The following is a 27,726-nucleotide window of genomic DNA, read 5'->3' as shown; positions in this document are numbered from 1 at the left end:
GAATTACCTACCTTCAATGGTATATAATTTGTTCAAATACATTATTAACATTCAAGGTTGGAGTGAATTACTCCTTTTTATTCTAAATATGCTAACATTTCATTTTAATTTTTTCATAAAAAGATTTCATTTCCCAAAATAGAACCTTTTCCTTCAAAGTTGCATTTTAATTTGAATAAAATACGACTCGATTAACTTTTCAACTATTTCTGAAGCGATATAGCAACTTTCAACTATAATATTAGAAGAAATAAATATATAAAAATAATAAAGCTTTAATTATTTGTATTTTCACCTGAAAAAACAAATATATATTTCTGAATACATCTAAAATTAAAGCAGACGAGATCCGTGGACCGTGGTAGTGGGAGGAACAGAGACAAAATAGTTATAGAATACTAAGGGAAAAGTTGGGTTTTTGTGAAGTGAAGATGGCATTGATGATCCAAACCGACCAATCATTTCAAAAGATTCTCAACACGCAATCAACAACTCAATATTTGTTGTTCTCAAAAGTTGTGCATGAAAAGCCAATTATGGTGCAGGAATTTGCTACATCTCCATTTTACTCTTGACATCTGTTCTTTGCATCTCCACACATTTCTTCTACTTATTCCAATGCTGATGCCACCCTCATTCTCAGTCACTCCAAAAATTTTAAGATTTAAATACTACACGGTGAGATTTATTTTTGCTAAAATAAAAAAGGCCCACTATCCAAAATATAAGACCATGAATTTGAGTTTTGGAACTGTTTGAGGCGGGGGGTGTGATTCAATATTACATTTAAAGTTAACAATCATCGATCTAACTCTGAATTGTGTCGACTGATAGCATGTGGGAAAAAAATTGTAAAAGTATACTTTTACGATACGTTACAAGCATCTCAGTAGTGTTTCACAATCAACTTTTTTGTCATATTAATGCGCACATGTTCATAATCTGATTAATTGAATTCCTAGTAGAAACCCACTAAAGAATATATTTCCATATTTAAACTTGGATCAGGTTTAATGGCTGCCGCTATTATGGAGATGGTGCATGGGGAATTTTGAGAAAACAATGTAATTGATGAGTCATTTCCATGTCAATGTTACTTGGATTGGTTCTATGCGTATCATTAGCACAAATATAATTGATCCAAATCGTCTTGCATTACAGTCCAAATTCTTGAAAAGAGTATCTTGTTATTGCCTATGGCATTTTGCACTGTCCTAAAGGCTGCTTTGGATCTTTTTGTCCTGATTTAGCTATAAAAGACCAGTTCTTGAATCATGCTCTTCTCACCCTTGATTTCACCTACTTCCCTTTTCCCTTCTTCTTGAGATATTGCCTTTGAAGGCCCCTCATTTTTGACATTCCATTTTGGTTTTCTTGAATGCTCAGCAGCCCTTTTCGTTTTTGTAGGTAAAGGTTTATTAGGAGTTGTCTTTTACATTTGTTTCAAATGTTTCTTTGTTATTACATTATCGCTTTACCACATTTTCTTGATACTGTTTATTAGCTTAAATTTTCCTGAAAAGGGATTCGTCTGCTGCAATTCTGTGCAGTTTGATCGATAACAGCTTCACAAAACACAGCCGAATATGACTATCAGCGCCGTCCCAGTCATAAAAAATGGCTGCCTCATGGTCCGTGGCAAGGTTGTCTTAACAGGAGTCCCGGAGAATGTTGTCGTTTCTCCAGCAAGTGCAGGATCAGCATTCATTGGAGCCAATTCAACGACCTTGAGTTCTCACCATGTCTTCAATCTTGGAGTTCTTGAGTTAGTATTTACTCAATACAGATGTTCAAATGATCGATCATGTTCATGTCCTGTTCCATGTTTCTGTCTCAGTCTCGTTGACGTCTGAATTGATTTTCACAGAGATTGCAAGTTCATGTGTCTCTTCCTTGCCAAGATATGGTGGATGATCCCACGTGTTGGGAACTCAGCAAGCGAAATTCCTATGGAGACTCAGATGCTTCTCCTGGAAGCCGGAGAAGAATCTATTGTTGGCATAGTAGACGACGACTCTCCTACAGAACCGGCCAACGACAACAAATTTTACGTCCTTGTTTTGCCTGTTCTTGATGGAGCATTCAGGACAACTCTACAAGGGACTCCATCAAATGAGCTCCAGTTCTGCTACGAAAGTGGTTGGTTTCAGTTAAACCTTAGTTTTTAATTGGTCGTTTGGACAACTAGCATTTTGATTTCTTGAAACTTTTGTTGTTTAAGGTGATCCTGAAGTCCAGACTTCTCAGGCACTGGAAGGAGTTTTTGTCAACTCAGGGGACAACCCTTTTGAACTCATCAAGGATTCAATTAAGTATGTCGGCCTAATGATCTCTGTCTTGAGTCTAATTTTCGAGTCATCAGACATCTGATGTCTTGACATTCTTTGATTTGTCCAGGATTCTAGCCAAACATAAGGGTACATTTAGTCACCTTGAAACCAAAAAGGTAAGAATTTAACAAGTTTTATTCAGACAGATGGGAAAACTAATACTAACACTGATCATTTGATAAACATCCCGGTTTGAATCGCAGGCCCCTGCTCATTTGGATTGGTTTGGATGGTGCACATGGGATGCTTTTTACACTGAAGTTAGTCCAAAAGGAATCAAAGAGGGTCTTCAGAGGTTCGTTCGTATATCAAAAGCTATGTTCATGTTGCACACGACTGGAACCTCGTTAACATGAAAACTTTCATGTTTTTACAGCTTCAAAGAAGGCGGGATTTCTCCAAAGTTCCTGATCATAGATGATGGATGGCAAGAAACCACGAACGAATATCAGAAGGAAGGCGAGCCGCTTGTTGAAGGAACACAGTAAGTTTTTGCTCAAAATCAGACAATGTAATAATCATCCCTTTTGAATCATGTTTCTTTCAGTTCATTAATGATGCTTCTGTTTTTACAGATTTGCAACCAGATTAACAGATATCAAAGAGAACAGTAAGTTTAGGGGATCAGAATCAGATGGTTCAACCACAAACCTCAAAGAGTTGATCCATTACATCAAAGAGAATTATGGACTCAAGTAAGTTTGTCGGTTTCAGACCAGTATCTTCTGCCCAATTGAAGTTTACAGAAGTCCCGATATTTACTATCTGATTCAGGTATGTATACATGTGGCACGCTTTAGCTGGGTACTGGGGTGGCCTTCTTGCAACGTCGGAAGCGCTCAAGAAGTACAGTCCGAAGCTTGAATATCCAGTTCAATCACCAGGAAACATCGGTAACATCAGAGATGTAGTTTTTGACATGTTGGAAAAGTACGGTGTTGGAGTGATAGATCCTCAGAAAGTTTTTGACTTCTACAATGATATGCATGGCTATCTTGCCAGCAGTGGGGTGGATGGTGTTAAGGTTGATGTCCAGAACTTGTTAGAGACCTTGGGTTCCGGACACGGTGGAAGAGTGTCGATTACTAAGAAGTACCATGAAGCCCTTGATGAGTCCATAGAGAAAAACTTCAGGGACAATAACCTGATTTGCTGTATGTGTCATAACTCAGACAGCATCTTTAGGTAAATTACTTCTGCAACTGGTTGTTTAAATCCAACGATGTCTTTGTTGAGTCTTGAAATAATAGACGGATGTTTTTCCCTCTGTTGTTAGTTCAAAGAAGAGCGCTACTGCTAGAGCGTCCGAGGATTTCATGCCGAACGAGCCAACTTTTCAGACTTTACACATTGCATCAGTGTCTTTCAACAGCCTTCTCCTAGGTGAAATTATTGTCCCAGATTGGGACATGTTCCATGTAAGTGTACTTTTTCCTACATAGCTGAGTCTGTTATTGCCGTCCCACTACAGATAGAGACGAGGGATCATCAAAATTAACTAACGATAGTCGAATACTAAGTTACTAGACTAACCCTTTTCTCATTCCTCAATGTAGAGCAACCACAACACTGCCGAGTTCCATGCAGCAGCAAGAGCGTTAGGCGGTTGTCCAGTTTACGTAAGGTAAAAACTGAATAACCTTGTATTGGTCTCATTACAACCAAGCAACATCCTCTGATAACGCTTTTCTCATTACAGCGACAAGCCAGGAAAACATGACTTCAAGATCCTCAAGAAACTTGTTCTTCTAGACGGATCCGTCTTAAGGGCTAAATACGCTGGCAGGCCTACACGTGACTGCCTGTTTGTCGATCCGGTCATGGACGGGAAGAGGTAATCCTGTCTTGTTGTATTGAACTTTTAAATAAATAGCCAAGAGACGCATTGATTAAAACTAGTTACAGTAATTAACAAAGTATTTCTAAATCACAACAGCTTGCTCAAGATATGGAACTTGAATAAGCTAACTGGAGTAGTTGGAGTTTTCAACTGCCAAGGTGCGGGAAGTTGGCCAATGAAACAGGCAGCTGAATCCACAAAAAACTCTTCAGCTGCAGCCACATCGTGCTCAGGCTGTGTCAGTCCACTTGATGTCGAATTCCTTGATGAGATTGCAGGCGAAAATTGGACCGAAGACTGTGCTATGTATGCATTTAACTCAGGTTAGTATATATATTCCCTCCAGTCTGTTAGGAAAGCGCTTAAGAAATAATTTTACATGTAACGTGTAAAATGCAAAAATTACTCATACATCAACTATATATAACAAGTAAAAGGTGTTTATAGAACACTGTAACATCGCATTTTTCCCCTTATGCTCGTGAGGCGCCACATTCCAACAACTTTCTTAAGTCTTCTAATAGAATATCATCAACATTATAATTTCATGTGGAAAAAAAGCACAACGTTGATCAGTTAACTATTCTACGTTACAGGATCTCTTTCCAGAGTGCCAAAGAGCAAGACTGTTGAAGTGTCGTTAGGCGTATTACAATGCGAAATATTCACCGTCTCTCCAATAAAGGTGAGATAAGCCATTTTGTTCAAGTCTGATTCCACTACATGAACTTATCTTGTTCTGCAGTACTAACAGATGCTAATTAAACACTGTGATCGACAGGTTTTGAACGAAAACATTCAGTTTGCTCCCATTGGCTTAATTCACATGTACAACTCAGGAGGAGCAGTGGAAGAATGCAGCTTCAAAGACAGTGTTGTAAGAATGAAGGCAAGAGGGTGGGGACTGTTTGGAGCATACTCAAGTGTAAAACCAAGTTCTTGCAAGGTAGACAGCAAAGATGAGGACTTCTCTTACAGGTCTGAAGATGGACTTGTGACGGTGAATCTTCAGAGTGAGAGCAGCTTCAAAGAGATTGAGATTGCATTTTAAGGCAGTTTCCTTTGAAGTTATAATCAGTGGTTTCAAGAGTAGATAAGTTAGTGGAAGTATGAAAGTTGAGTGTGTCTGAAGGAGTTCCAGGTTGAGTTGTTTCCAAGGGGGAGTGTTGAAGAATGTAACAAGAAAAAAGAATGAGTTTGCACTAGTTTTTATGGTTTCATTTGTTTACTTAGTTCCATTTTTCTTTTTCCGCTGGTGGGGCGGAAGCAATAAAATTTTGATAATAAAAGTGGATTCATATTACTTTTTTGTTAGGGTAAATTACATCCACATCCCTCAAATTTGACGTATTGAAAAATTATAAATACCCCATAATTTTAACGTCTCTCTAACAATGAACTCGTTCCGTTAGCCTCCTTTAGGTTTCAATAATTTTTTTACGGTAAACTGACTAAAATGCCATTTTGAATTATGAATTATAATTTTATATGATTTTTAAATTTAAAATATTTTGTGGACTAATATTTTTTTTTTTATTTTACCACCCTCAATTTTTATTTTTTTTATTTTTAGGGTAAAGAAGTAATATCTACCTCACCATCCAAGGGCTATATAATTATTTTTTATTTGAGGGGATATTTGTAATTTTTCAACAATGAGAAGGTTTCTTAATTATACCAAACTTCAAGGGAGTTAGTTGTAATTTATCCTTTTATTTAAGGGCAAATTATATTGTGCTCTTTTAAAATTTAACATGACAACAAATACTCTTCATTGATTGAAAATTTTCCAATACCCCTCCATACATGTGACATAATTATATAACCTTTGAGCAATAAGATGAAAATATCAACTTTATGCTTAATACAATTTTAGTTTTTTAAAAAAAATAAAACATATAAAAAATTTGATGTTGGATGGACATTAGTTTAAATATATATATATATATAAACTTTAATGTTGGAGGGTTATTATCATAAAAGTACATAAAAAAAACTTAAAAATATGTAATATTATATTTCATGGTTTAAAAGAACATTTTAATCTATTCAAATAGACCAAATAAAAATAACGACGTATATCAGTTATTGAACATACGTCATTATCAGGTAGGTAATAACAATTTAAGAACAACGAGCAGTATTTATAATTCTATTAAAACTTAGAGGTGTTCGACATAATTTACCAAGAGCATATAATATCCTAAAATTCTTATTTATTATCAAATAATTTTATAGAGTTTATAAATTTTTAAATATTTTATAATATTTTAAAAAACTTATAAGTTCATTGAAGCGGTCTATAAATGGTAGAAATTGTCTCCATTTTCTCTAAAACTCAATAATAATCTGTGTTTTTTAAAACATAAAATTAAAATTATGAAAATTTTAGAAAATTTTATTGTAATTTATTCAAATAAGAAATTAAAGTTTAGTATCTTTGACGAACCATGATTATATAAAATTATTATTTTTTTAAAATTAAAATTTTTGGAATCAATTAGAATCTTCTATGATCATATTAAAAAAAAGCTACAAAAAGCTCATGTCACCTTTATTAATAGGGTTAAAAGTTCCATTGACATTATGAGGTTAGTTTTAATTACACAAATATCTCATATTTTTGTGAAATTATAAGTATATTTTTTAAAATTATAGTTATAATTATAAGTACATCTCCTATTAAATGGTGCAACTTTACACAAATATCCATTTAAGTACATTGCACTAACACCCCTTCAAGGGATGTATTCATAATTTTAAAAAAAAAAAGAAAGATATTTGCATAATTAGACCTAAACTCGTAGAGTGTTGATGTAATTTTTCTTATTAAAAAGTTGTTGGAAAATTGTCTAGGACCAAATTCGGTAGACCCAAGCCCACAGCCCAACCTATCACCTGGAAGGCCTGACCCGACCCATCGTTCCGATACCCATTATTCGACTCGGTTTTCATTTTTAGATAACTGAAAACCCTTCGTATTCTTATTCTTTTTCCTTGGCCGATTTTTATTAACCCTCCTCGTATTCTTTCCTCTTTCTCGATTTTTTGCTGGCTTCTCCCTATTTATTCACTATATTCAGGAAGAAAAAGAAGAGAGAAACAAGTGAGGAAAAAAATAAAAGAGATAAGTAAACCTGAGTGGTTCGATAGTGCGTTGGTGGCCGTGTGTAGGGTTCGAGCAACAGGTGGTTGGGTTGCCAGCCTTTATGGTTGTGAGCTTCCCCATCAGATCCGTTCGAGCAACCGGTGGTTGAGTTGCCGGCCTTTGTGGCTGTGGGCTTCCCCATCAGATCCAACTTCCTGAGCCGAAATTTTATTATTGTTGTTTTTTTTTACTATTTCAATTAATATGTAATCGTTTTTATATTAGTTTGTATTCTACTATAATAAATTTTTTTTTATTGGACTCACTGGAAGGATAAATTCTCAATATAAGGCAACATGAATGGGTTATATTGTTGTTTATATCCTTGGTTAGCAGTGCACTTCTAGAGTATAATTATTTCAATTGCGTGCAGATAGACTCGAGTATCTTGAAAAAGCTCATTTTACCTGATGGTTCAATCCTGAGAGCAAGATACGCTGGGCGTCCTACACGTGACTGTTTTATTCAATGATCCAGTGACAGACGGTACAAGGTGACTATCTGTGAACCAACCACCATTCTCCATAAATTTTTCACTCCAGCCTTCTGTCATAAGCTTCTCTAACTATGCTGACAAAACTGCAGCCTGCTGAAAATATGGAACATGAACAAGTTCTCTGGCGTGTTAGGTGTGTTCAATTGCCAGGGAGCAGGAAGTTGGAACACGAAAATCGACGTTGGGGACTTCAAACGTGATACTCGTCAAGATTTGCCGCTCTCAGCACTTCCACCTGTCTCTGGCCACATTAGTCCACTTGATATCGAGTCACTTGGAGACACGGCCAGTGAAACTTGGACCGGACATTGTGCGGTATATGCATTCAACTCAGGTCAAATTCTCAGACAACTCGCTCTTATCTAAAGCTAAACATGATTTCCACATTACAATCTTTTATGAATACTAATTTATTGCAGGAGTCCTTTACACATTACCTAAGAAAGGTAACCTGAAGGTATCTTTGGACGTCCTCAAGTATGAAATCTTCACCGTCTCTCCTATAGGGGTAAGATAAATAAGCCAACTTGCAAGAAAACGATATATTCTTGACATATCACTTAATATAAGATCGACATTCAAACTTGAGGGTTCTATAATTGTGGCAGAACTATGGAGAAAACCTTCGGTTTTCTCCAATTGGATTGCTCGATATGTACAACTCTGGAGGGGCAGTCGAAAGCTTGAATCATACAAATGATTCTTCAGGCTGCAGTGTGACGATCCAAGCACGTGGATACGGCCGTTTTGGAGCTTATTCTAGCACAAAACCAAGAGCTTGTTTTGTAGACATGACAGAAGCAGCATTCATGTATAGCCCTGATGATGGATTGTTGACAGTAACACTTCCAGGGGAGTGCAGCTTGAAAGAAATACAAGTCCTGTACTAACCCTGCAGTCTTGAGTTGTACCTTTAGCTGTTCATGCAGAATCTGTAAATCCTCTCTTGATCTTGAAATTGTATCCCCTGTATGAATGTCAGATCAAAACCATATTGTCTGAAATATAAGTCCAGTTGATACAATACTAATGTTAGTGAATTTTCCTGTGTTGTTGATATTCTATTGTAGTTTCCAGGAGTTGTCTCAATCATCAGATCAAGAAGTAGTGATCAGAGCCTTTCTAGTAAAAAGACAAAAGGCAAAAAGCATTTGCGTTGTGGAAGCATTTTCACTGAATTTGTTGCATTTTACCTCCCTTTGAAAGTACTATGGCCACATAATTCTCTGAACAAAAGAAAAAAGGACAAAGTAATCTTAATTTTTTAAAAGAGAAGCTCATTAGTGGGTCGAAGCAAAGAAATACTTCTTAAAATGAATCCCTGAAATATATACTATTGCAGTTTCAAATAAATCGTATTGTTAACTTTCAATCAAAATTGAAATATCTTATAGCTTCTTTTGATACTCAACTTAATACAACTTCAGACATTCTTGATTTCGTCAATACCTTATTATTAAACGAGAGCACCTCTCACTTTTTCTTGATCTGAAAATTTATATATTTTTAATTCATTAATTTATTTATTAACTTACCATCATCCAACTCTTATATGCCCCAAAACCCCAAAGCATATTTTTAATTCTTTTGTTTAATATTTTTAATTATTTCAATTAAAATATATTTTTAAAGATACAAATTATTTTTTAAAAATTTTATTTAATTATGCACATTCATTTGAAGGTGCCACAACACTAGTTTTAACAATTGATATTAATATAGGGTAGATTATAGCTACTTCCCTTAACGTTTAGTACAATTACAAATACACCTGCAATAAAAAGTAATTCCTAAACTGTGAGGTGAATTTACTATTGTACCCTTGTTGAATTTTCTTTTTGCTTAAAAAAAGTTTGACAAAATGTAAAAGATATATGTGTGAGTAACACTAAAAAATCCATAGTGCATATTAGTTTATAAAAAGTATATAAAATTATAAATCATAATTTAAAAAAGTATTTGGTGATTTCATCACAAAGAATGAACGAAAATCTAACTTGCATTAATGAAATGGATTCATTGTTAAACAAACATTAAAATGATGAAATTATTTGTAATTTTCTAAACAGTGAAGAAGTACCTTAAAATTTATTTAAGAATTTAAAGTAGATATTTAAATCCGACTTCAAATTCAGTGGTTTAGCTTGGCATTTTTACCGAGACACATAATTAGTTGATGCTGATGGTTTTTGTTGGAGTTTCTTAATAAATCAGCGCTGTTTGTATTTTCACATAATACTGAGAGCTTTTATGATTGTAACTTACTATCAATTTGACAGAATATGCTAAAATATATATCTTATATCAGAGCTATCCTTAAACATTCACTGAGATATGAACATAGTGAAAATTTTTTGAGAACCACATCGATGCCTCACGTATTTAAGCCCATAGAACAGCTCAAAATTAGTTGAAATATGTACAGCTAATATAAGAATGCAATTACCATGTTATTGGTAGTAGAGATTGAAATTTTATGCTAATAATTACATGCAAAGGACGAAAAACAAACTTCTATGTACAAAGGCGATGAGTTCTTGACATAACCCTTCTTTTTTCCGCTTGGACGGGGAAAGAGGCATTGATTCATATGACATATCACAGGCATACCATCCAGATCAAGCCCCTAGCATTGTGTACCTGCTGTGAACACATACCACTAATAACCCCGAAGCTGAGCTTCTCGGCTTGTCAGTGGTACGTATCGAACTGAAGTCTCGCTACGGACGCTTAATGAGCCATCGGCATTCTTGTCTACAACTTGCAGGTCCTGGAAGATGTTCCCCACTGGGATCACCAATCTACCACCAGGTTTCAATTGTTCGATAAGTGCCGGAGGAATTTCAGGTGCAGCAGCTCCAACGTGGATAGCATCATAAGGTGCAAACTCAGGCCATCCTAGTCTCCCATCTGTTAAAGAAAATTGCAGAAATTAATGGCTCTTCTCAAGTCACGTTCTGCAGTACATACTATGGGCAGCACTGATACGGTAAGAAGGCTACTTTTCCAAAAATAATGTTGCCTTGGATAAAGAAAATAATAATTAATAACATGCTGTCCAGGTTTAGGAAGAGTTTGGAAAAGCAGATAACAAAAAAAGAAACCTGAACAAGAGCACAGAGCAGAAAAATTTTCGTTTGCTAGAAATGTTCGGGGAAATAAACCAACCTGTTCCCAGGCGAATGTGGAAAACCTTCAACCACAAAACACCTATAAGTATTATTATCTAAGAATTCAATAAAACAACAATTCTCAGCCAACACACACACTATTTTACTCCTTTTTCTTGTTTGAACCAACATAAACAATGAAAATCTCGTGAATATTCCTTTCTTTTTTATCTCTTTTTTTTTTTTTATTCACTTTGCTCAAGTCGGAACAGAAGGATATGGTTAATTATCCTTGAGCTGCCCATATTATTTCCATTTTTCGTATGACAGACGTCTATTTTGAAATAAGTAGTTAGATTCCGTTTATACTAAACAATTTGCATTTTTATACCTCATTTATTTCTATCAGGTTCTCACGAAGAACAAAAATTTCCTTCTGCATAATAATGTCATAACAATCAAGGCGTCAACAGTTTTATTCCTAAACACACAAGATAAGCAAATGGAGACACTTTCCCCAAAAAAAAGAGACTGAAACATATATCTCAAATAGAAGAGCAACAAGATCATTCAAGACATACCACCAACATGTACCGAGAGGGATCCTTGTTCAAAGAGTGGAGCAGCTGCACTCTTTTGGATATTTTTTATGGAAGATTCAACCAACTCAGGAATATGTTCTACACCAACAGCACGACCTCGTGGTCCAACCATAACCGCAAAGCATGCAGTCAAATACCCCGTCCCTGCATGAAGAGCTGTATGAGAACTTGACAAATCTGGAAACTGCGACAATGGAAGTTAAGATTGCATTTCACAAAACAATTTCAACTGCACCAAATTAAACGATAATCTCCCATCAAAGGTGCCAGCTTGTCACAAAATATTCAGTTACCATAGGTCACAAAGTGCGCATCAATTTCAATAAGAGATGCTCCAAAGTAAAATACATTCATTATGTTTGGTTTTGTTTTTGGAGTGGTTTGTTTTGTGTTTCGGAGATAGAGAGAGAAAAATAGTGATAAATAAGTGTCTTTGGAGATGAGTGTATGTTTGGATTTATTTTTAGAGATAATTTAAAGTATTTTAAAATAAGTGGTGTATGTTTGTTGTTGAGATTCGGAGACAAAATCAATGTTCATTGTCAAATTATGTCTCTTTTATATATATTTATTTATAAATATATATATAAATACTGTATGTTTAATGTTGTATTTTTTAGAGACAAAAATACTGATCATTGTCAAATCATATTTCTTTTATATTATATTTATATATATAAGTGTATATATATCTATTACATATAGAAAGTTCAAAAATAAAAAAACACACAAACAAGGTGTGAAACAAATAAGCAAACATTAGATGTGTTTTATCTTGTCTCGGAGATTATCCAAAAATAAAACCAAACATAATGATTATCTCTTGAAACATTATATCACATACAATAATTTAGAAGGAAAAAATCGGAAAAGATTTAAAAGAAATGAAATGACACAGGTCCCGCAGTGCAAGTCAAAGCTAGGATTTATGAATCTTCGTAACATTCTACAGCACAACTAGAGCAACATATATTACCTGAACCGATATCCAAAGCATGCATGCCAGGCTTCAAGTGGTCCTCCAACAACTCAAGGCACATGGCATGCATATGAGGTGCAGAAATTGTAGCATTATGACCTATCTGCATTGGACTATCAACATATGGTGGTGCGCCCTCAGGTACAAACAAAGCCCTATCAATGGTTTCCATTACTTCTGCTACTTTCTTTGACCTTAGCACTCCATAGCTTTGCAAATGCTCCACCATTTGTTTGTTCTTACTGATACTACTACCAGTCCAGAATCGCTGGTGGGAAACATAAAACAATGTTGAGATTAAAGGTAACATAAAGATCCGTCTCATGACCTGTCACAAAGTGATCATGAAAAAATAGCAATATCAAATATGACAAACTTGCAAGATCCCTAAAATTCCTAATCAACTAAAAAGAACAGTGGTATCTAGTCAAACATGGTTTTATCCTAAGCACCTCAACCACTCAGAGGCAACAATTTCAAATCTAAAGCCCCATGAAGAAACTCAAACGAGATGCTTGACCAACACGAACCATCGTATCTCTTCTAACCAGAATAAAAAACACCAAACATCCATTTTATTTTTGTAAAACATCTAATCATTCCCAACTTCAACCGCACGTCTTCCTACCACAGTGAGGATAATTAGAGGTATTGACAGAATTATCATACTAAAAACTGGTTGACTGCAGCGCAAAAACACATAACTTCCACATATTGCTTTTTTTCTCATAAGCATCCAGTTTACACTCTCCTATCATATAATACTAAAAACCGGTTGAATACAGAAACAAAAGAAACTAGTTCTGTAATCTATGCCTACACGTTTAACGAACTCAGTTGAAGCCATCGATCACTCACAATCACCACTCACCAATAATCTATAATACAGCCAGTGAACAATCAATTGATTAATGCCTTACAGTATTGACATTGTATCACCCCCGACTCCCAACTTTCCTCACGAATTACTTAAAAGAAAAAACACAAAACCGCCACTTTAAACATTCCAGCCACATTTCAAATTTCCGCAGTTTGAACTCAGTACCCTCCCAACAGAAAACATGCATAAAAACACAAAACGCAGGGAGAGTGTGAAGTTGTGTGTCTGTCTGTGTACCTCCATGCGGGAGAAGAGAGAGTTCCCCGTGGAGAGGTGAGGGCTAGGAAGGCGGCAGCAGCGGGAGGAGAAGGTGGTGAGGGCGGCGGCGAGCTGCAAGGGAGGGATGGTGGTAAGGCGGCGGTGGTGGAAGTGGCGGGGAGTGAGGTATAAAAAGGATAACTTCAGGGGCGCACGATAGCGGGAGGCGCACGCGATAACTGAAGAGTAATAGGACGTGGAAGGCATTTTTTAATTGTTTCCGACTCTCTCGCATTTTCTATACCCCTCTCCCTCTGCTGCTTCGTGTCTCTCTCTCCAGCCCCCATTCCCCCACATGCTCCTCACGTGCATCTATATAGTACATTCTTGTTTTTGGGCCTGTTTAATTCTGGCCCAACTATAGTAATCTCAAAATTCGGATGTGGGCTGTGGGCTGAGGCCCAATAATGTTGGGTTAGCAGATTGGCCGCCCATATTACAAAAGAAAATATGGTTACGACATGTTGCTAGCAAATACTACAAAATTTTAGTATTAATTTTTAAGTAATTACATAATTATATTAATTGATAATATTGGTTTATATTCCGTGTCGATCGCGGACGAGGAGCTTATATAACTTATAAACCTCAAGTAATTATAAGACAAAATGTGTTAAAATTATTGAATTTAAAGAATTAAATGTGTTTTTACCATTAAAATAAAATTTTGCAGCACCCATAAAATAAAATCTTACCTAGGTGATTGCTATGAAGGAAAGTTGATTGGACTTTTACATCTGACACAGCCTTTTGCTTTTGCTTCAACTAAGTAAAGAACTATATATCCATGTGGAGAATGTTGCATATTACATACACTAACTTAAAGTACTGATATGGAAATAGAGAGAGCTCTTTTTTATTTAATAATACCCAAAAATGAGAAAGAAGCATCATATGCTTCAATTCTTTGCAAAGTTGTCTGTGTAGGATTTAGTATTAATAATTAGATGAATTATGAGTATGCATGTTCTTTGCCTATTTTTTTTTCTTATTTTAGATGATTCTTTCTTCTTTATATACTTCTTCACATTATTTTTAATCCAACATAGGCAAAACTAGTAGGGGGTTGATTTTTTGTAGCCCTCACTCACTTTATCTATAACCCCAAATTTTTATATGTTTTAGAATAAATTGCAGGTTTCTCCTATGAAGTTTGTTATTATGATCGACACTTTCTTGTTATTTGAGAAATTACAAATACCTTTTTAGATGGTGATGTAAAAAGTACTATTTTATTTTTGCTTAATTTAAAATATATATATTAGAGAAAATATAAAAAAAATTGAGGATGAGTAAATTAAATAATCCATAGAGTTTATTAATTCATAAAAATACTTTAGAAAATTCTAAAAAATATAATGCATAATTCAAAAGGATGTTTTGAGCAGTTCATCACAAAAATTGAATAAAAACATAATGAAAGTTAACATAATGGACTCGTTGTTAGAGGGGCATTAAAATCAAAAGAAATCTAGACAACAATGAGGTAGTCCATAATTATAAATTTTAGTGGAGATGACTGTAATCTACACTTAGTTTTATATACCGAGACCGGTGTGATGACCAAAATTACAGGGTATTGGGTGAGCTTATAAATTTTTAAAATATTTTATAAAATATTGGAAAGTGTAAAGAAAATGATTACAAGATCCAAAATTAAAATCCCTTTAAAAAAATACCGAGTTTCCAATTTATTTTTAAAATTTTAATAAGTTAATTATAAATTTATTAATTATTAATAACATATTATAAAATTTATAATTTGATCTTATCCAAATACTTAAAATAACTTCTTTTTAAAATAAGATATAGCATCTTATAAGTTCAAACACATCCTAAAATTAGGCCAAATTATGCAAACAACCTCGATCCTTGGTAAAATTATAAGTACACTCCCTGAAGAAGTGTTCATGTATATATACGTTAATGAATGTTTGTGTAGAGTTTTCACTATTGAATAGGAGGTGTTCTGTAATTATGACTACAACTCAAATGGTGTACCTATGATTTTACAAATGACAAAGATATTTATGTAATTAAATCTAATTTTAGGCATGTAAATATAATTTGTCCAATTTTTTAAATTTCCCTTGCTTCTTCTTATTGCCCTTAAGATAAACTTAATGTAGCTTGTAAATAGTAATATCATGTTATGCTATAAAGGTGGAATGGAGGGCCATGGTGGAAATTCCTTGTCCAACTGGAAATGGCTTTATCTATTTACAAGCAAGGAACTTGATCCAAACATGGGGCTTTATTCCCTTCCTCCTCACTATATATGACTTGTATCTTGTAGCCTAAAACACCATACAAAATCCTTGGGGAAAAAAAAAAAAAAAAAAAAAAAAAAAAAGAGGGAAAACACAAGAAATGGCAGGTGCTTCTGAGCTATCTAGGAATAATCAAATTATTCGCAACGATCGTCGTTTGATGTTATCTGATGACACCGGACTCAGGAAGCAAATCCAGGCTACTCATGCTCACGATAGCCGTTCAGTCGATGTTGATGCCATTCTTGTCATCATCAGGGACATCCTCAATCTTGTTTCCCCTGGCATGGATGGCATTCTCAATGTATGTTTTACTTTCTTACACCTGATTCCTTCATTTATTTCAGCTCAATTTCGTCGTTCTTTGTTCGTTTTCAGGGATCACATAAGCATGCAGATGTTGCAGAGGAAACTGCAGCCCTGTCAGGCTTTGATGGTATTCAGGACGCATTGGCCTTTTTACTAAACAAGATTTCCTGTGAGGCAAGTAGTTGAACTGTTTTTCATTGTTGCTTAGTACGTTTTATGTAGACATTAGTCGTTACGGACGTTTTGTCCATTTTCTCAGTTGACATGCAGGTGCTCAGGGGGAGACGCCCATGCATCAGCAATGGCAATACTCGAGTTTCTGTCAAGCTACTCGTGGGATGCGAAGGCTGTGCTAGCATTGGCATCGTTTTCAGTTAACTACGGCCAATTCTGGCTCATTGCTGAAAATTTCACAGCTGATCCACTTGCAAAGTCACTGGCTGTCCTCAGGCAACTGCCAGACATACTCGAGCTTTCTGATGTGATGAAAACTCGTATGGACACGATAAACAGCCTTGTGAAAGTGTCGTTGGAGCTGACAAGGTGCATTGCTGAGATTGGAAGGCTTCCGTCTAAGTACATATCGCATGACGCAGAGCCGATGGCCGTTGCGATGTCTCATATCCCAATTGCTGTGTATTGGACGATAAGAAGTTTGGTCGTGTGCGCGTCTCAGGTCACTGATATTCTTGGAATGAGTCAGCAGTAAGCCTTGACAATTTTCCTTACACATTTATTGTACCAGAAAAAATGAAAATGTTAACCTTGTTAGGCCTCGAACTGCAGGGTGATTTCATTGACTGCTGAGACTTGGGAGATATCTAGTTTAGGACACAAGGTGGCCAGCATACAGGACCATCTCAAGACACAACTTGGCCTCTGCTATCAACACATAGGTAAGAGTATTAACAAATACCGAAAAAATGTAGTTGTCTGCTTAAGACATTATATGATCTTCTAAAGGGCGGAGTTAGAAACTTGCAGACGAGAAGAAACACAACGAATACTATCAAATGCTCGTGCATCTGTTTGAAACAGCACCTCATTTGGAAAACCAGAGAATACTCAAGCACTTGATCTACTCGAAGGATGACCAACATCCACTTGAAGTTGGCAACAACAAGAAGATAAAGGTAAGTATCTGTCAAAATCCAACAGTACAGTTTCTTGCGACCCGTATCTCTTTTACTTACCTACAAAGAAATACTTACTCCTGACAGGTTGGGGCTGAAGCTCTTATAGGAAAGACGGTCTTGCTACTCATATCAGATCTCGATATCTCCCTTGACGAGCTTCGTATACTAAGCCATATTTATCAAGAATCGAGAAGTAGGCAAGAGTTTCAGTACGAAATCGTGTGGCTCCCAATCATGGAAAAGACAACCACATGGAACGAAGAGCACGAGCACACGTTTGAGCGTCTGCAGTCAATGATGCCATGGTACACGCTGCAGCACCCGCGCTTGTTGGAACGAGCAGTTTCAAGGTACATCAAGGAGGTGTGGCACTATTCTAAGAAGCCAATTCTTGTGTCATTGGATCCACAAGGCAGATTGGCCAACCCAAATGCAATCCACATGGTGCGGATATGGGGTAACGTGGCATACCCTTTCAGCAGCACAAAAGAGTTAGCCAAGTGGGGAGAAGAGAAATGGAGACTTGAGCTGGTGGTTAATGGCATCGATAAATCAATTATGACTTGGGTAAAAATTACATTTTGTCCGTTCATGTATACCTCACATTCCTTGATCTAAACCATTGGACAAATCCATTCTTGAATCTTGCTTCTATCTTTCTCAGATAAGTGAAGATAAGGTCATCTGTTTATACGGAGGCGAAAACGAGGAATGGCTCCAGGAGTTCATAATGACGGCAAGAAACGTCGCTGCTGCAGCACGAATCAGCCTAGAAATGGTCTATGTAGGCAAGAAAACGAGCAAGGAACGTGTGAAACGGCTCAATGAAATGGTGACCACAGACCGTCTCAGCCACTGTTGGAATGATCCTACATCCATATGGTACTTCTGGACGCGGATGGAAAGCATGATGTACTCAAAGATTCACCACGGCTCGACTCTTGCAACCGCACAACGGCCCGGTGATCACATCCTCGCTGAGGTGCTTACTATGCTCACATATGCTGATAGTCATCAAGGATGGGCTCTGTTCAGCAAAGGGTCAGGATCAAGAGCCGGTGAGATGGCCAGGGCTAAAGGAGATGCGATGTTGCATGCATTAGCCGATTTTGGGAGCTGGACCGACGATGCAAGGGAAAAGGGCTTCGTTCCAGCACTGAACGTCTACTTGGAGGGCCATCACACGAAGGATCACTGTAATCAGCTTATACTTCCAGGGATCGATGATGTACCGGAGATGGTTGTCTGTTCAGAGTGTCATCGCCCGATGGAGAAGTATTTTATGTACCGTTGTTGCGATGATTGAGTGTTGTTGATCTCAACCATGTTTCAAGAATGGTGCTTAGTGGTGAAGTGGTGAAACTAATTTTTTTTGTTTAATTTCAGTTTGCGATATGTACCTCTAGGTCTCTTTGGGAAGATCTAGGATGCCAAGATGCTACCATTTGAATGTTTTAAGAATAAAGATTGATTGTATCACTGCACTTCATTGTTGGTCTTGTTTTTTCTGTCCTTCAAGAGATACAGAATCATGGAATTACCAATGTGTAGACAAGTTTTTCATGTTAATGGATCTATACTTTATTGATTCTCTTTTCCCTTTTTCCTTGCAAGACTTTACATGGAACCTCCCAGGTTAGATCTATTTATACAAACATCATCTGCTCATTATAAAATTAAAAAAAAAAATACAAGCAACCCTTTGTGATACTACAAATAAGTAAATTATCCCTTATAGAAAAATAAATAACAATGTACCTCCCTGTATTTTTTAAAATACTGTAATTTACCGCCCTATGTTTTTTAAATTGAAGCAATTTATCTCTCTGAGAAGGTGAATTGCTATATTTTTTCCATTAGGGTTAATTTGCCCATTTTCAATATCATAGATGGATAAGTTGCTATTCACGCTAAAATTAAAATTATACCTCTAAGGTTGTACCAATATCATAGATGGATAAGTTGCTATTCACACCGACACCTCCTTAAGAGTGAAAACTTACACTAAAGTTCCTTAATAAATTACATTGACACCCCCTCAAGGAACCTACTTGTAATATTGCAAAGAGTAGGAGTTCTGTATAATCAGAGATAACATCAGAGTATGTCGATATAATTTACCCTTTTTTTAATGTAATTATTTGTTTTCAAGAAAAGGTATAATATACAAAAGAGTGAACTAAGGAATTCAAAGGTGCATTGAGTTAATACACTTCACTTTGTAAAGGAACACAATGAAACCTCAAATTCGCAACAAAAAATTTGGGTTGTTTTTTTCCATAAAAATTATCGGATGCTTAAATCAGAACTTGTCTCAAAAATTCAAGCAAAAAGCTGGAAAATAACAAACAACGTACCTTAATTATCATTACGTACCTTATTGGACTTTCAGCCCTACATTTATACAATCTAACGCCAAACACACACACATATATACATATATATATATATATATGCCTCCAAGTTCATTAATTAAACAATTATATTTTTATCGCAATATCTGCAATTCGACATTCGTTATTACTGATTAAATCAACATATATGCATCACAATTTTTAATATTCTTCATTTCAGATCATCAGAATTGCTTAAAGAAGGACTTGGCATTCATTCAACACGTTTCTAATTAAATATAAAGGATGACTAACTTAAGTATCCTCCAAACACACACATACTGAAAAAAAAAGAACTAACCTTAAATTCCCATAATATATCGGCTGGAGAAGCTGCCTGTCAGGAATTGAGAAAATATTATTACTCAGGGCACGAAATTAAATATAATTAAAATAAATAAATAAAGAATTAACATTACAATAAAGTTGATAAAAATTATTAAATATCAGAAAGGAAAGGTAATTAATTCGTGGAGATGCATGCACAAATTTCCCTAGAAAAAATATTTGTGGAAAATGAAGAAACTATATAGAAAATCAAATGAGTTATTGTTGCTATAATTTGGGTTTTATGAATATATATAGAGCTGCATGGGTTGCATAGTTAAAGGCAACATAAGCTGGTTAAAGAAAGGAATTGTGTTCTATCTTGTCACCTTTTCTCCTTATGGTATATAAATTTTTGGATTATTCGTTACTCTTAGAATATTTTTTAGGACTGCAAATCAAGTTTAATTTAGTTTGGCGAAGATGACGCCCTATAATTGATCTGCAAATCCCATTAATATATGAGTATTTATTGAAATTTATAATGTAATTATAATTGATGCATTTAAAAAAATATATATTTTGCGACTTTGAATTGTGTAAACCATAAATTTAGAACCGCGATATCATGAACAATATTTAAATATAATTCAAAGGCAGGCTAATTTTATTTGTTTTCTTTTTTTTAGGTGTGAGTCGTTCTATTTCTAAAAATCATTATTTGATTTTTCCGAACTCGCTTTTGTTATTATTCACTAGTACAATGTGAATTTTTTGAAGTTATTTTATGTGTCTCTGCATACAACTACAGAAATTGTCTTTACATGTATTGAAGGCAATTTTGACAGTTACAGAGGTATATAAAATAGCCTCAAAAACTTTATATTGTATTAATAATTCTAATAAAATAATTATTACATATTATAACTACATGCATCGATCGAATGTCAATTTATTATAAATAAAAAATGATCATCAATAATTACAAATATCAATTATCAATATCAATTATAAGGAGTGACAAACACTCACCGTTAATTGATGAAGAGATGACTTAGTAGTTATTTAGAATGGGGAAAGATAAATGAAATAAATGTAATTTTAGGAAAAAAAAAACATAAAGGAGAAATCCCTTGAAATATTGGTCCTCAAGCCTGGAACATATTATGCTCCACCAGGAACATATGGGAAGCTTTAATCTTTTAATTCCCTTCACTCTTCTTCCTATAGTATATGTTTTACTTATATATATATATATATATATATATATATATATATATATATATATATATATATATATATATATATATATATATATATATATACACTAATTTTTTATTATATGCAATTTCTACGAGCATATAAAAAAATTATAGTATGAAATAATAAGGAAAAAAAATTATGAAAAGAATAAAATTATAATAAATATAGAAAAGTAAAAGTGAGAGAAAAATGTAGAGAAGTGGATAGTTAAGAGAATAAAAATATAATGTGAATTATTACAAATTATTGAAAATTACTAATTGGCCAAAAAAATTTAAAGAAAAAAATAAAATAAAGGATAAATTTAGGTATTCAAAAATTGATACAAACAAAAGATTTTCTTTTATAATAATATAATATAGTTATATGTTTTACTTGAAAACATTAGAAATTGGCAAAAATTTTAAACAATATACGTAATTATATACCTTGTGTAAGTATAATGTATTTTAATTAGTGTTTGTGTGAGTGTTAGAATAATGTAATTTAGAAAGTATTTATATAAATTTGTAATTACAGTTACAACTTTAAGGAGTGTAATTATAATTTTATAAAAGAGATAGAATGTTTGTGTATTTAGAGTTGATCTCAACTAATTTTCCCAATAAAATATTGAATTTAATAAGTCAACTATCATAATTGGTGTAGGGGTAAGTGGATGAATGATGGATGTGAACAGCCAAGCAACTGCAAGTCAAGATTGTAGAAATGTAGCACTTGTTTCCATCTTGAGGAGGAGTCAAAGTCAAGCAGAATATCAAATTCCTAAGCAACTCAAGTGGTGGGTTGTGGTGGTGGTGTGAGGGGCATTATAGGCAATTTGCATGTCAACGGATGATGAGAATTTTGTTGCCTACCATTGGTCCCCTTCACACAATCTTTTTCCACACGGAACCAAATTCTTCATGATAGTCAACACTAGTTTCTGAATATAATATACCACCAACCACCATCTCAAACTCCCTGCCTCCAAACACCACCACCACCTCCTCCGCCACCCTCACGAGCTCCACAGCATCTGCGGATGGCTTTATCCCATCTCCAATCCCATTTCTTTCTCGTCTGTTTCTTCGCATTAACTTTGATCGTTCAATCAAGATTTCATCTCCACCCTCCTGATCATGATGCCCTCTTGGCTATACTCAAAGACTTTGGGATTGAACCCAAGAGGAATCCATGCAACTCGGCCGTTTTCTGCGAAAGACGAATCGCAAACACTTCCGACAGCCTCAGAGTTTCTCGTCTTGTGTTTGAGTCCCAACGCCTCAGAGGAAAACTATCTCCTGCCATTGGTCAGCTCTCTGAGTTGCAAGCACTTTCCTTACCAGACAACCAGCTTGTGGGCCAAATCCCACCTCAAATCATTGACTGCAAGAAACTTGAGGTTCTAAACCTCAGAAACAATGGGTTTTCGGGCAAAATCCCGATCGGATTATCCTCATTAATCCGCCTTCGGGTCCTAGATTTATCCTCAAACAAGTTTACAGGGGACCTGGAATTCTTGAACTACTTCCCCAACCTGGAAAAACTCAATCTTGCTGGTAATATGTTTGATGGAGAAGTACCTGTGTCTGTGATATCTTTTCCAAGTCTCCGATCCATAAATATTTCTGGCAACAATTTAGTCGAGGGCTCAGTGTCATTGATTAATAATCGATTTGATCAGTATTTGCCCTCAGAATTCGCTGAAAAGGATAGCATTCCAAAGAGATATGCTTTTGCTGAAAGTTCACAAGGCAGCAATCAGTCCACATCTGTCGAAGACCCATCGTCGAGAACAGAACAGAAACAAAAGCACAAGAAGAAGAAAAAGAAAGCAGGTGAGTGGATTCTTATATTCTTGGCTGGAGCATTAGCAGGCAGTGGTTCTGGATTGGTGTTCTCTTTGCTTTTTAAGCTGCTCCTGCGCTTAATCCGAGGGCGTAGAAACTACACACGATTGAGAATCTTCAGCCCCATGATCAAGAAACCTGAGGACTTGGCTTTCCTGGAAAAAGAAGAAGGATTAGGATCACTCGAAGTCATTGGAAGAGGGGGATGCGGGGAAGTTTACAAAGCTGTTTTACCTGGAAGCAATGGGAAAGAAATAGCCATCAAGAAGATAATTCAGACCCTTGGAGATGCACAAGAGCTCACAGACGAAGACAGCAAGTTTTTAAACAAGAAAATGCGCCAGGTTAGGTCTGAAATTCAGACCGTAGGCCAAATCAGGCACCGGAATTTAGTTCCATTGCTGGCCCATCTTCCACTGCCCAATTGCCATTACTTGGTGTATGAGTACATGAAGAATGGCAGCCTGCAGGATTATCTCCAATACGTAGCTGCAGATAAAAGAGAACTCAACTGGTTGGCCAGATACAAGATTGCGCTAGGAGTGGCTGCAGGCCTCGAGTATCTTCACATGAATCATAGACCTTGCATAATTCACAGAGACCTGAAGCCTGGAAACATCCTCTTGGATGATGAAATGGAAGCCCGAATAGCAGATTTCGGCCTCGCAAAAGCGCTCCCTGATGCAAACACGCATGTGACAACGTCAAATGTAGCAGGAACAGTTGGATACATTGCCCCCGAGTATTACCAGACATTTAAGTTTACTGAAAAGTGCGATGTATACAGCTTCGGCGTGCTGCTAGGTGTCCTGGTCAGTGGGAAGTTTCCATCTGATGAGTTCTTCGAGCACACAGATGAGATGAGTTTGATGAAATGGATCAGAAATTTGATGACTTCCGAGGACCCGAAAAGGGCAATTGATCCAAAGTTGTTTGGAAAGGGGTACGAGGAGCAGATGCTCTTGGTTCTCAAAGTTGCCTGTTTCTGCACTCTGAGTGATCCCAAGGAGAGGCCAAATAGTAGAGATGCTAGGGGCATGTTATCTCAAATAGAGCACTAATTATTAAAAGAAAATGTGTGATGATGTCTGAAAGATGCATGTAAATATTTTGATTTAATCAATTTGTAAAATATATTTAAGTTGTTTGGTCAAGGTTTTTCTTACCCAAGTTGTTGTTTGGTTTTCTTTAACCTATCTTGATTCCACTAAAATCAGAAGAATACAGCCGACACAGTCAGTCCATTGACATACTCGTCTCACAACTAGTTAGCCACATTTACTGAAGCAGAAGATCAGATTAATGCAGTTTTTCAGACATGTTTAAAATGTCATTATTGTTTAGTTCCCTTTATCTTCAGCAATCTAATCTTAATCTCAGTGACAAAGCTATTGTATTGACTCAGTTTTCTAACCAAAAGCGAAAACTTCAAAACTTCAGATGAGTAGCATGTTTCACAATGAAATGAGCACTAAGAAGGCATCAACAGATATCTTGATCAAGCTTCAAGCACTCGTTTACTAGATTTATTTAACCCAATAATTCTGATTAGAAATTAATGATATATAGGAAATCCATAATTAGAATACATAATTGCTACTGCATACTATCAATATTATGGGCAATTGGGCAGAAGAGATAGAGATTTGCTCATGAAGAGACATTAGGATGAGGTCGGATAATTCAACTCATTAACGCTATCCCCAAAATGGATGCATTAGCTTTTGCATTAACATAGCACTAAATTTCATCCACATTCGAACATGCCTATGGCAAAGCTGTCATGAAGATCCCCAGTGCATGAGTTAAGGACTGTAAATCCAAAATTCATACTTTTGTTTGCTCGCTTGAGCCCTTCCGAATTCTGCTGCCATGAGAGTAACCTCGAGCATATGGTAAATAAAAAAGGCTGGAAAAATACATCGGCAGCATTACACCCAGTAGCAAGCAAGGCCAGAAAAACTAGGAGAATTGCCTAGTCAACACAATGTTGCAATGCTGCAATTGTAGATTAGAAGAGGAATAAGGTCTTCTAAGAAGAAACAGCAATTGCAGCCAGTATTTATAATGCCTTGTAGCACGCAGAACGTCAGGAAATCATGACACAATCTGAGAGAACATGCAGATGTTTTTGTTCAACAGGAGGCAAGAATATTTCCCAGAAGAGGAAAGGAGGACTCTGTATCTTGAACCAAAGGTGCCAAATGAATTTAAAAAGTGTTTTTCTAACCGTTAATAAGACTTTCTGAAATTCTATTAAACAATTCAAGCTCCAAGGTACCTTAAAAATCTAAAAGTAATTGCGGAAGTATCCTCTCTAGATGAGTTGCTTCTATTTTCAGAGAACCCTCTGCTTCAGCAATGGTAGCAGCTCGTTGAATAGCCTCTACAACAAGCGAACACAAAAATAATGTACTAATATGTCTTTTAACCACCTTGTGGAAAATATTGCAAAGAACAGCAAGTTGATGTGAGTTAAAGAACTTCTTTGAAGACTGAAAAAATGGAACAGCATTGTATTTTGCCTAGGCTGTCAAACCTGTCACAAATACGCGAAGGAGTTCGCAGCTCAGCTTCAATCCATTTCCATTGACTGCATTCCATAACAAAATACAGAAAGATTACCCAAGATAAGTGAAGATTTTCATTTCTTCAGTAAAACTTCACAGAATGATTGTTCAACAAGAGAACCAGCTAACTAAAGCAAGGTCCGGTTATGTTCCCTAACAGCAAGTTTGCAAAAGAATTGCCAGAAGAAATGTTAACACCTCAAAGTATGTTTCTGAAATTAATTTCAAGACTCACTGAGAATGTCATAATCCAGAAGAATCTTCACTCAGTAAGTTTTGCAAAAGAATTGAACTACATTTCTCAACAAAGAAGATAATTAATCCCACTGCTTAAGGTCTACTTACAAAACACAGAATGTTTCAATAGCGAAGCAAACCGACATTATCACCAGAGGTTCACTAAAATGTATCTACAATGTAAACATCCAAAAAGAAACGAACTTTTTGCATGAGAACACTATGCATCGCATATGTCCAAGCACATTTTCTATGTTCTGTTCAAAGGCATGCGTACAATCATCCACTATTTGGTTCCCTTTTTCTACTGTTTCAAATTCAGTTCATTCATGAAAACAATGATGAGCTACCGATTTTTCAAGTCCCCAGCACAAAATGGCATTGGCACATATGCAGAATTTAATATGTTGGATTGCATAGTCAGTACAAGAGAATTTACTTACTAGAAGTAAGCCGACTTCTCTTCGACGTGCTTGGTCCCGCCTACAACAATTCAGATTTGAATGATCTAGCACGATTCTCAATCCAAATTATACACAACATCGTAATTAGATCATTAGACATAGTTGTTGCATTCAATACTAGACAATTTGAAGAATGGCTTCACAACTCTTCAACACACACACACACGCACACACACTTACACTCTCACACACACACACTCACACACATGCACAAGAAAGAATGAAGAAATGAATGATGTTACGAGTGAGATTAGACAGGAAGTCCCACTACTATACACAACATAATGAAATCGAACCTCAGCTTCAGTTTCTGAAAGTTGATTTTTCTCCCGCTCTGCGACCAAAAAAGAAAGGGCTCAAAGTAAATTCAGATTTTACAAAAATAACCAAAAAAGAAAACAGAAAATTGCGTACCTGCAGCTCGTCTCTCCCAAACCAATTTGAAAATCGCACGAATCAATTCCTGTTTCATCCGGGTAACAAAGAAACGATAAGCGATCGACACGCGTAAAAAAAGTACAAAAATTCGAGAATTAACCAAGAGAAAGGTGAATAGAAAGGGAGATTCTTCTTTTTCTTTTTCCCTTACTGGTTCGAAAGTATTTTCCTCCATTGATGGATGAACACGGAGCAACCAGAGTGAACAAAAGAGGTAATCAGAAATATGCAGCGAAAAACAATGAAATAATCAACTATAATAATCCAAAGAACCGTATCTCGATTTTGTGACGGATCTAAACCGTCTCAAGAAACAAAGGTTGTTTAAAAATTCACATAAATTAATTAAAACCAAATTTCTTTTTATTTTTAATTTTTAATTTTTATTTTAAGAGCATGTGGTATTTACATGCCATTCATATGCATTTTAATACAATTAGGAGGATGTAATTTACATGAAGAGTTGGAATAATATAAGAAAATTATTTACAATTTCGTCCTCACAATCACATGTGGTAAATTGCATGTCTGCAACGTCATCACTTATCAACTCATTAAAAAAAAAATTTAAAATTGATTTTGATTTATAATTTCTATTTTTGAACTATTTACATTCAAATATTTTTATATAAAAAAATTATAATGAACTTTTGCAATTTATTTATAAAATTATAAATATTAAGTTATTTTTTTAAACACTCTGATTTGTTTCTAAGAAAAAATAATCGCTCTCCATTTGTTTTTTCAAATATTTTTTATTTTTTCGATCTTATAATTTATAAATTTTTGGGTAAATCGCAACGATCTCTTTTGAGATTTGACATAATTACGGATACTCTCTTATTATTTGAAAATCATAAATACCCCCTAATTTGATAAAATTATATAATTTTTGAATGGAGGT

The 27,726-nt window shown here is 35.5% G+C and overlaps 5 protein-coding genes across 10 annotated transcripts; 3 read left to right on the top strand and 2 right to left on the bottom strand.

Moving 5' to 3' along the window:
* LOC105168561 (probable galactinol--sucrose galactosyltransferase 2) lies at positions 962-5,473 on the top strand. 2 transcript variants are annotated; one of them, XM_020695639.1, is made up of 15 exons: positions 962-1,064; positions 1,551-1,765; positions 1,868-2,139; positions 2,222-2,312; positions 2,398-2,446; positions 2,534-2,625; positions 2,707-2,814; positions 2,906-3,025; positions 3,105-3,515; positions 3,607-3,748; positions 3,887-3,954; positions 4,030-4,164; positions 4,267-4,493; positions 4,767-4,855; positions 4,952-5,473. In XM_020695639.1, the coding sequence occupies exons 2-15, from the start codon at positions 1,587-1,589 to the stop codon at positions 5,219-5,221; spliced, it is 2,253 nt and encodes a 750-aa protein (XP_020551298.1). In that variant the 5' UTR covers positions 962-1,064; positions 1,551-1,586; the 3' UTR covers positions 5,222-5,473. The 2 variants fall into 2 exon arrangements, with proteins under 2 accessions (XP_020551298.1, XP_011086999.1); XM_011088697.2 differs by lacking the exon at positions 962-1,064 and adding an exon at positions 1,132-1,407.
* Positions 10,221-13,899, bottom strand: LOC105168560 (protein-L-isoaspartate O-methyltransferase 1). 2 transcript variants are annotated; one of them, XM_011088694.2, is made up of 4 exons: positions 13,623-13,899; positions 12,503-12,833; positions 11,506-11,670; positions 10,221-10,724 (listed from the first exon to the last, which is right to left on the bottom strand). In XM_011088694.2, the coding sequence occupies exons 1-4, from the start codon at positions 13,848-13,850 to the stop codon at positions 10,474-10,476; spliced, it is 975 nt and encodes a 324-aa protein (XP_011086996.1). In that variant the 5' UTR covers positions 13,851-13,899; the 3' UTR covers positions 10,221-10,473. The 2 variants fall into 2 exon arrangements, with proteins under 2 accessions (XP_011086996.1, XP_011086998.1); XM_011088696.2 differs by having other exon boundaries at positions 12,503-12,773.
* LOC105168700 (protein SIEVE ELEMENT OCCLUSION B) lies at positions 15,963-18,908 on the top strand. The gene is made up of 7 exons (XM_011088833.2): positions 15,963-16,217; positions 16,292-16,396; positions 16,482-16,927; positions 17,009-17,118; positions 17,207-17,355; positions 17,443-17,925; positions 18,023-18,908. The coding sequence occupies exons 1-7, from the start codon at positions 16,014-16,016 to the stop codon at positions 18,662-18,664; spliced, it is 2,139 nt and encodes a 712-aa protein (XP_011087135.1). The 5' UTR covers positions 15,963-16,013; the 3' UTR covers positions 18,665-18,908.
* LOC105168559 (leucine-rich repeat receptor-like serine/threonine/tyrosine-protein kinase SOBIR1) lies at positions 21,857-24,278 on the top strand. The gene has a single exon (XM_011088693.2). It carries the CDS (start codon positions 22,306-22,308, stop codon positions 24,172-24,174), a length of 1,869 nt encoding a protein of 622 aa, XP_011086995.1. The 5' UTR covers positions 21,857-22,305; the 3' UTR covers positions 24,175-24,278.
* LOC105168558 (centromere protein X) lies at positions 24,678-27,130 on the bottom strand. Of its 4 annotated transcripts, none has more exons than XM_011088692.2 (7): positions 26,974-27,130; positions 26,799-26,847; positions 26,681-26,718; positions 26,364-26,403; positions 25,653-25,706; positions 25,395-25,499; positions 24,678-25,111 (listed from the first exon to the last, which is right to left on the bottom strand). In XM_011088692.2, exons 1-6 carry the CDS (start codon positions 26,995-26,997, stop codon positions 25,396-25,398), a joined length of 309 nt encoding a protein of 102 aa, XP_011086994.1. In that variant the 5' UTR covers positions 26,998-27,130; the 3' UTR covers positions 24,678-25,111; position 25,395. The 4 variants fall into 4 exon arrangements, with proteins under 4 accessions (XP_011086994.1, XP_011086993.1, XP_020551849.1 ...); XM_011088691.2 differs by lacking the exon at positions 24,678-25,111 and adding an exon at positions 25,122-25,222; XM_020696191.1 differs by lacking the exon at positions 24,678-25,111 and adding an exon at positions 25,276-25,298.

This window comes from Sesamum indicum, linkage group LG8 (genome assembly GCF_000512975.1).
Source record: "Sesamum indicum cultivar Zhongzhi No. 13 linkage group LG8, S_indicum_v1.0, whole genome shotgun sequence".
NCBI classification, from domain to species: domain Eukaryota; kingdom Viridiplantae; phylum Streptophyta; class Magnoliopsida; order Lamiales; family Pedaliaceae; genus Sesamum; species Sesamum indicum.
This window is presented reverse-complemented; position numbering and strand designations above follow the sequence as displayed.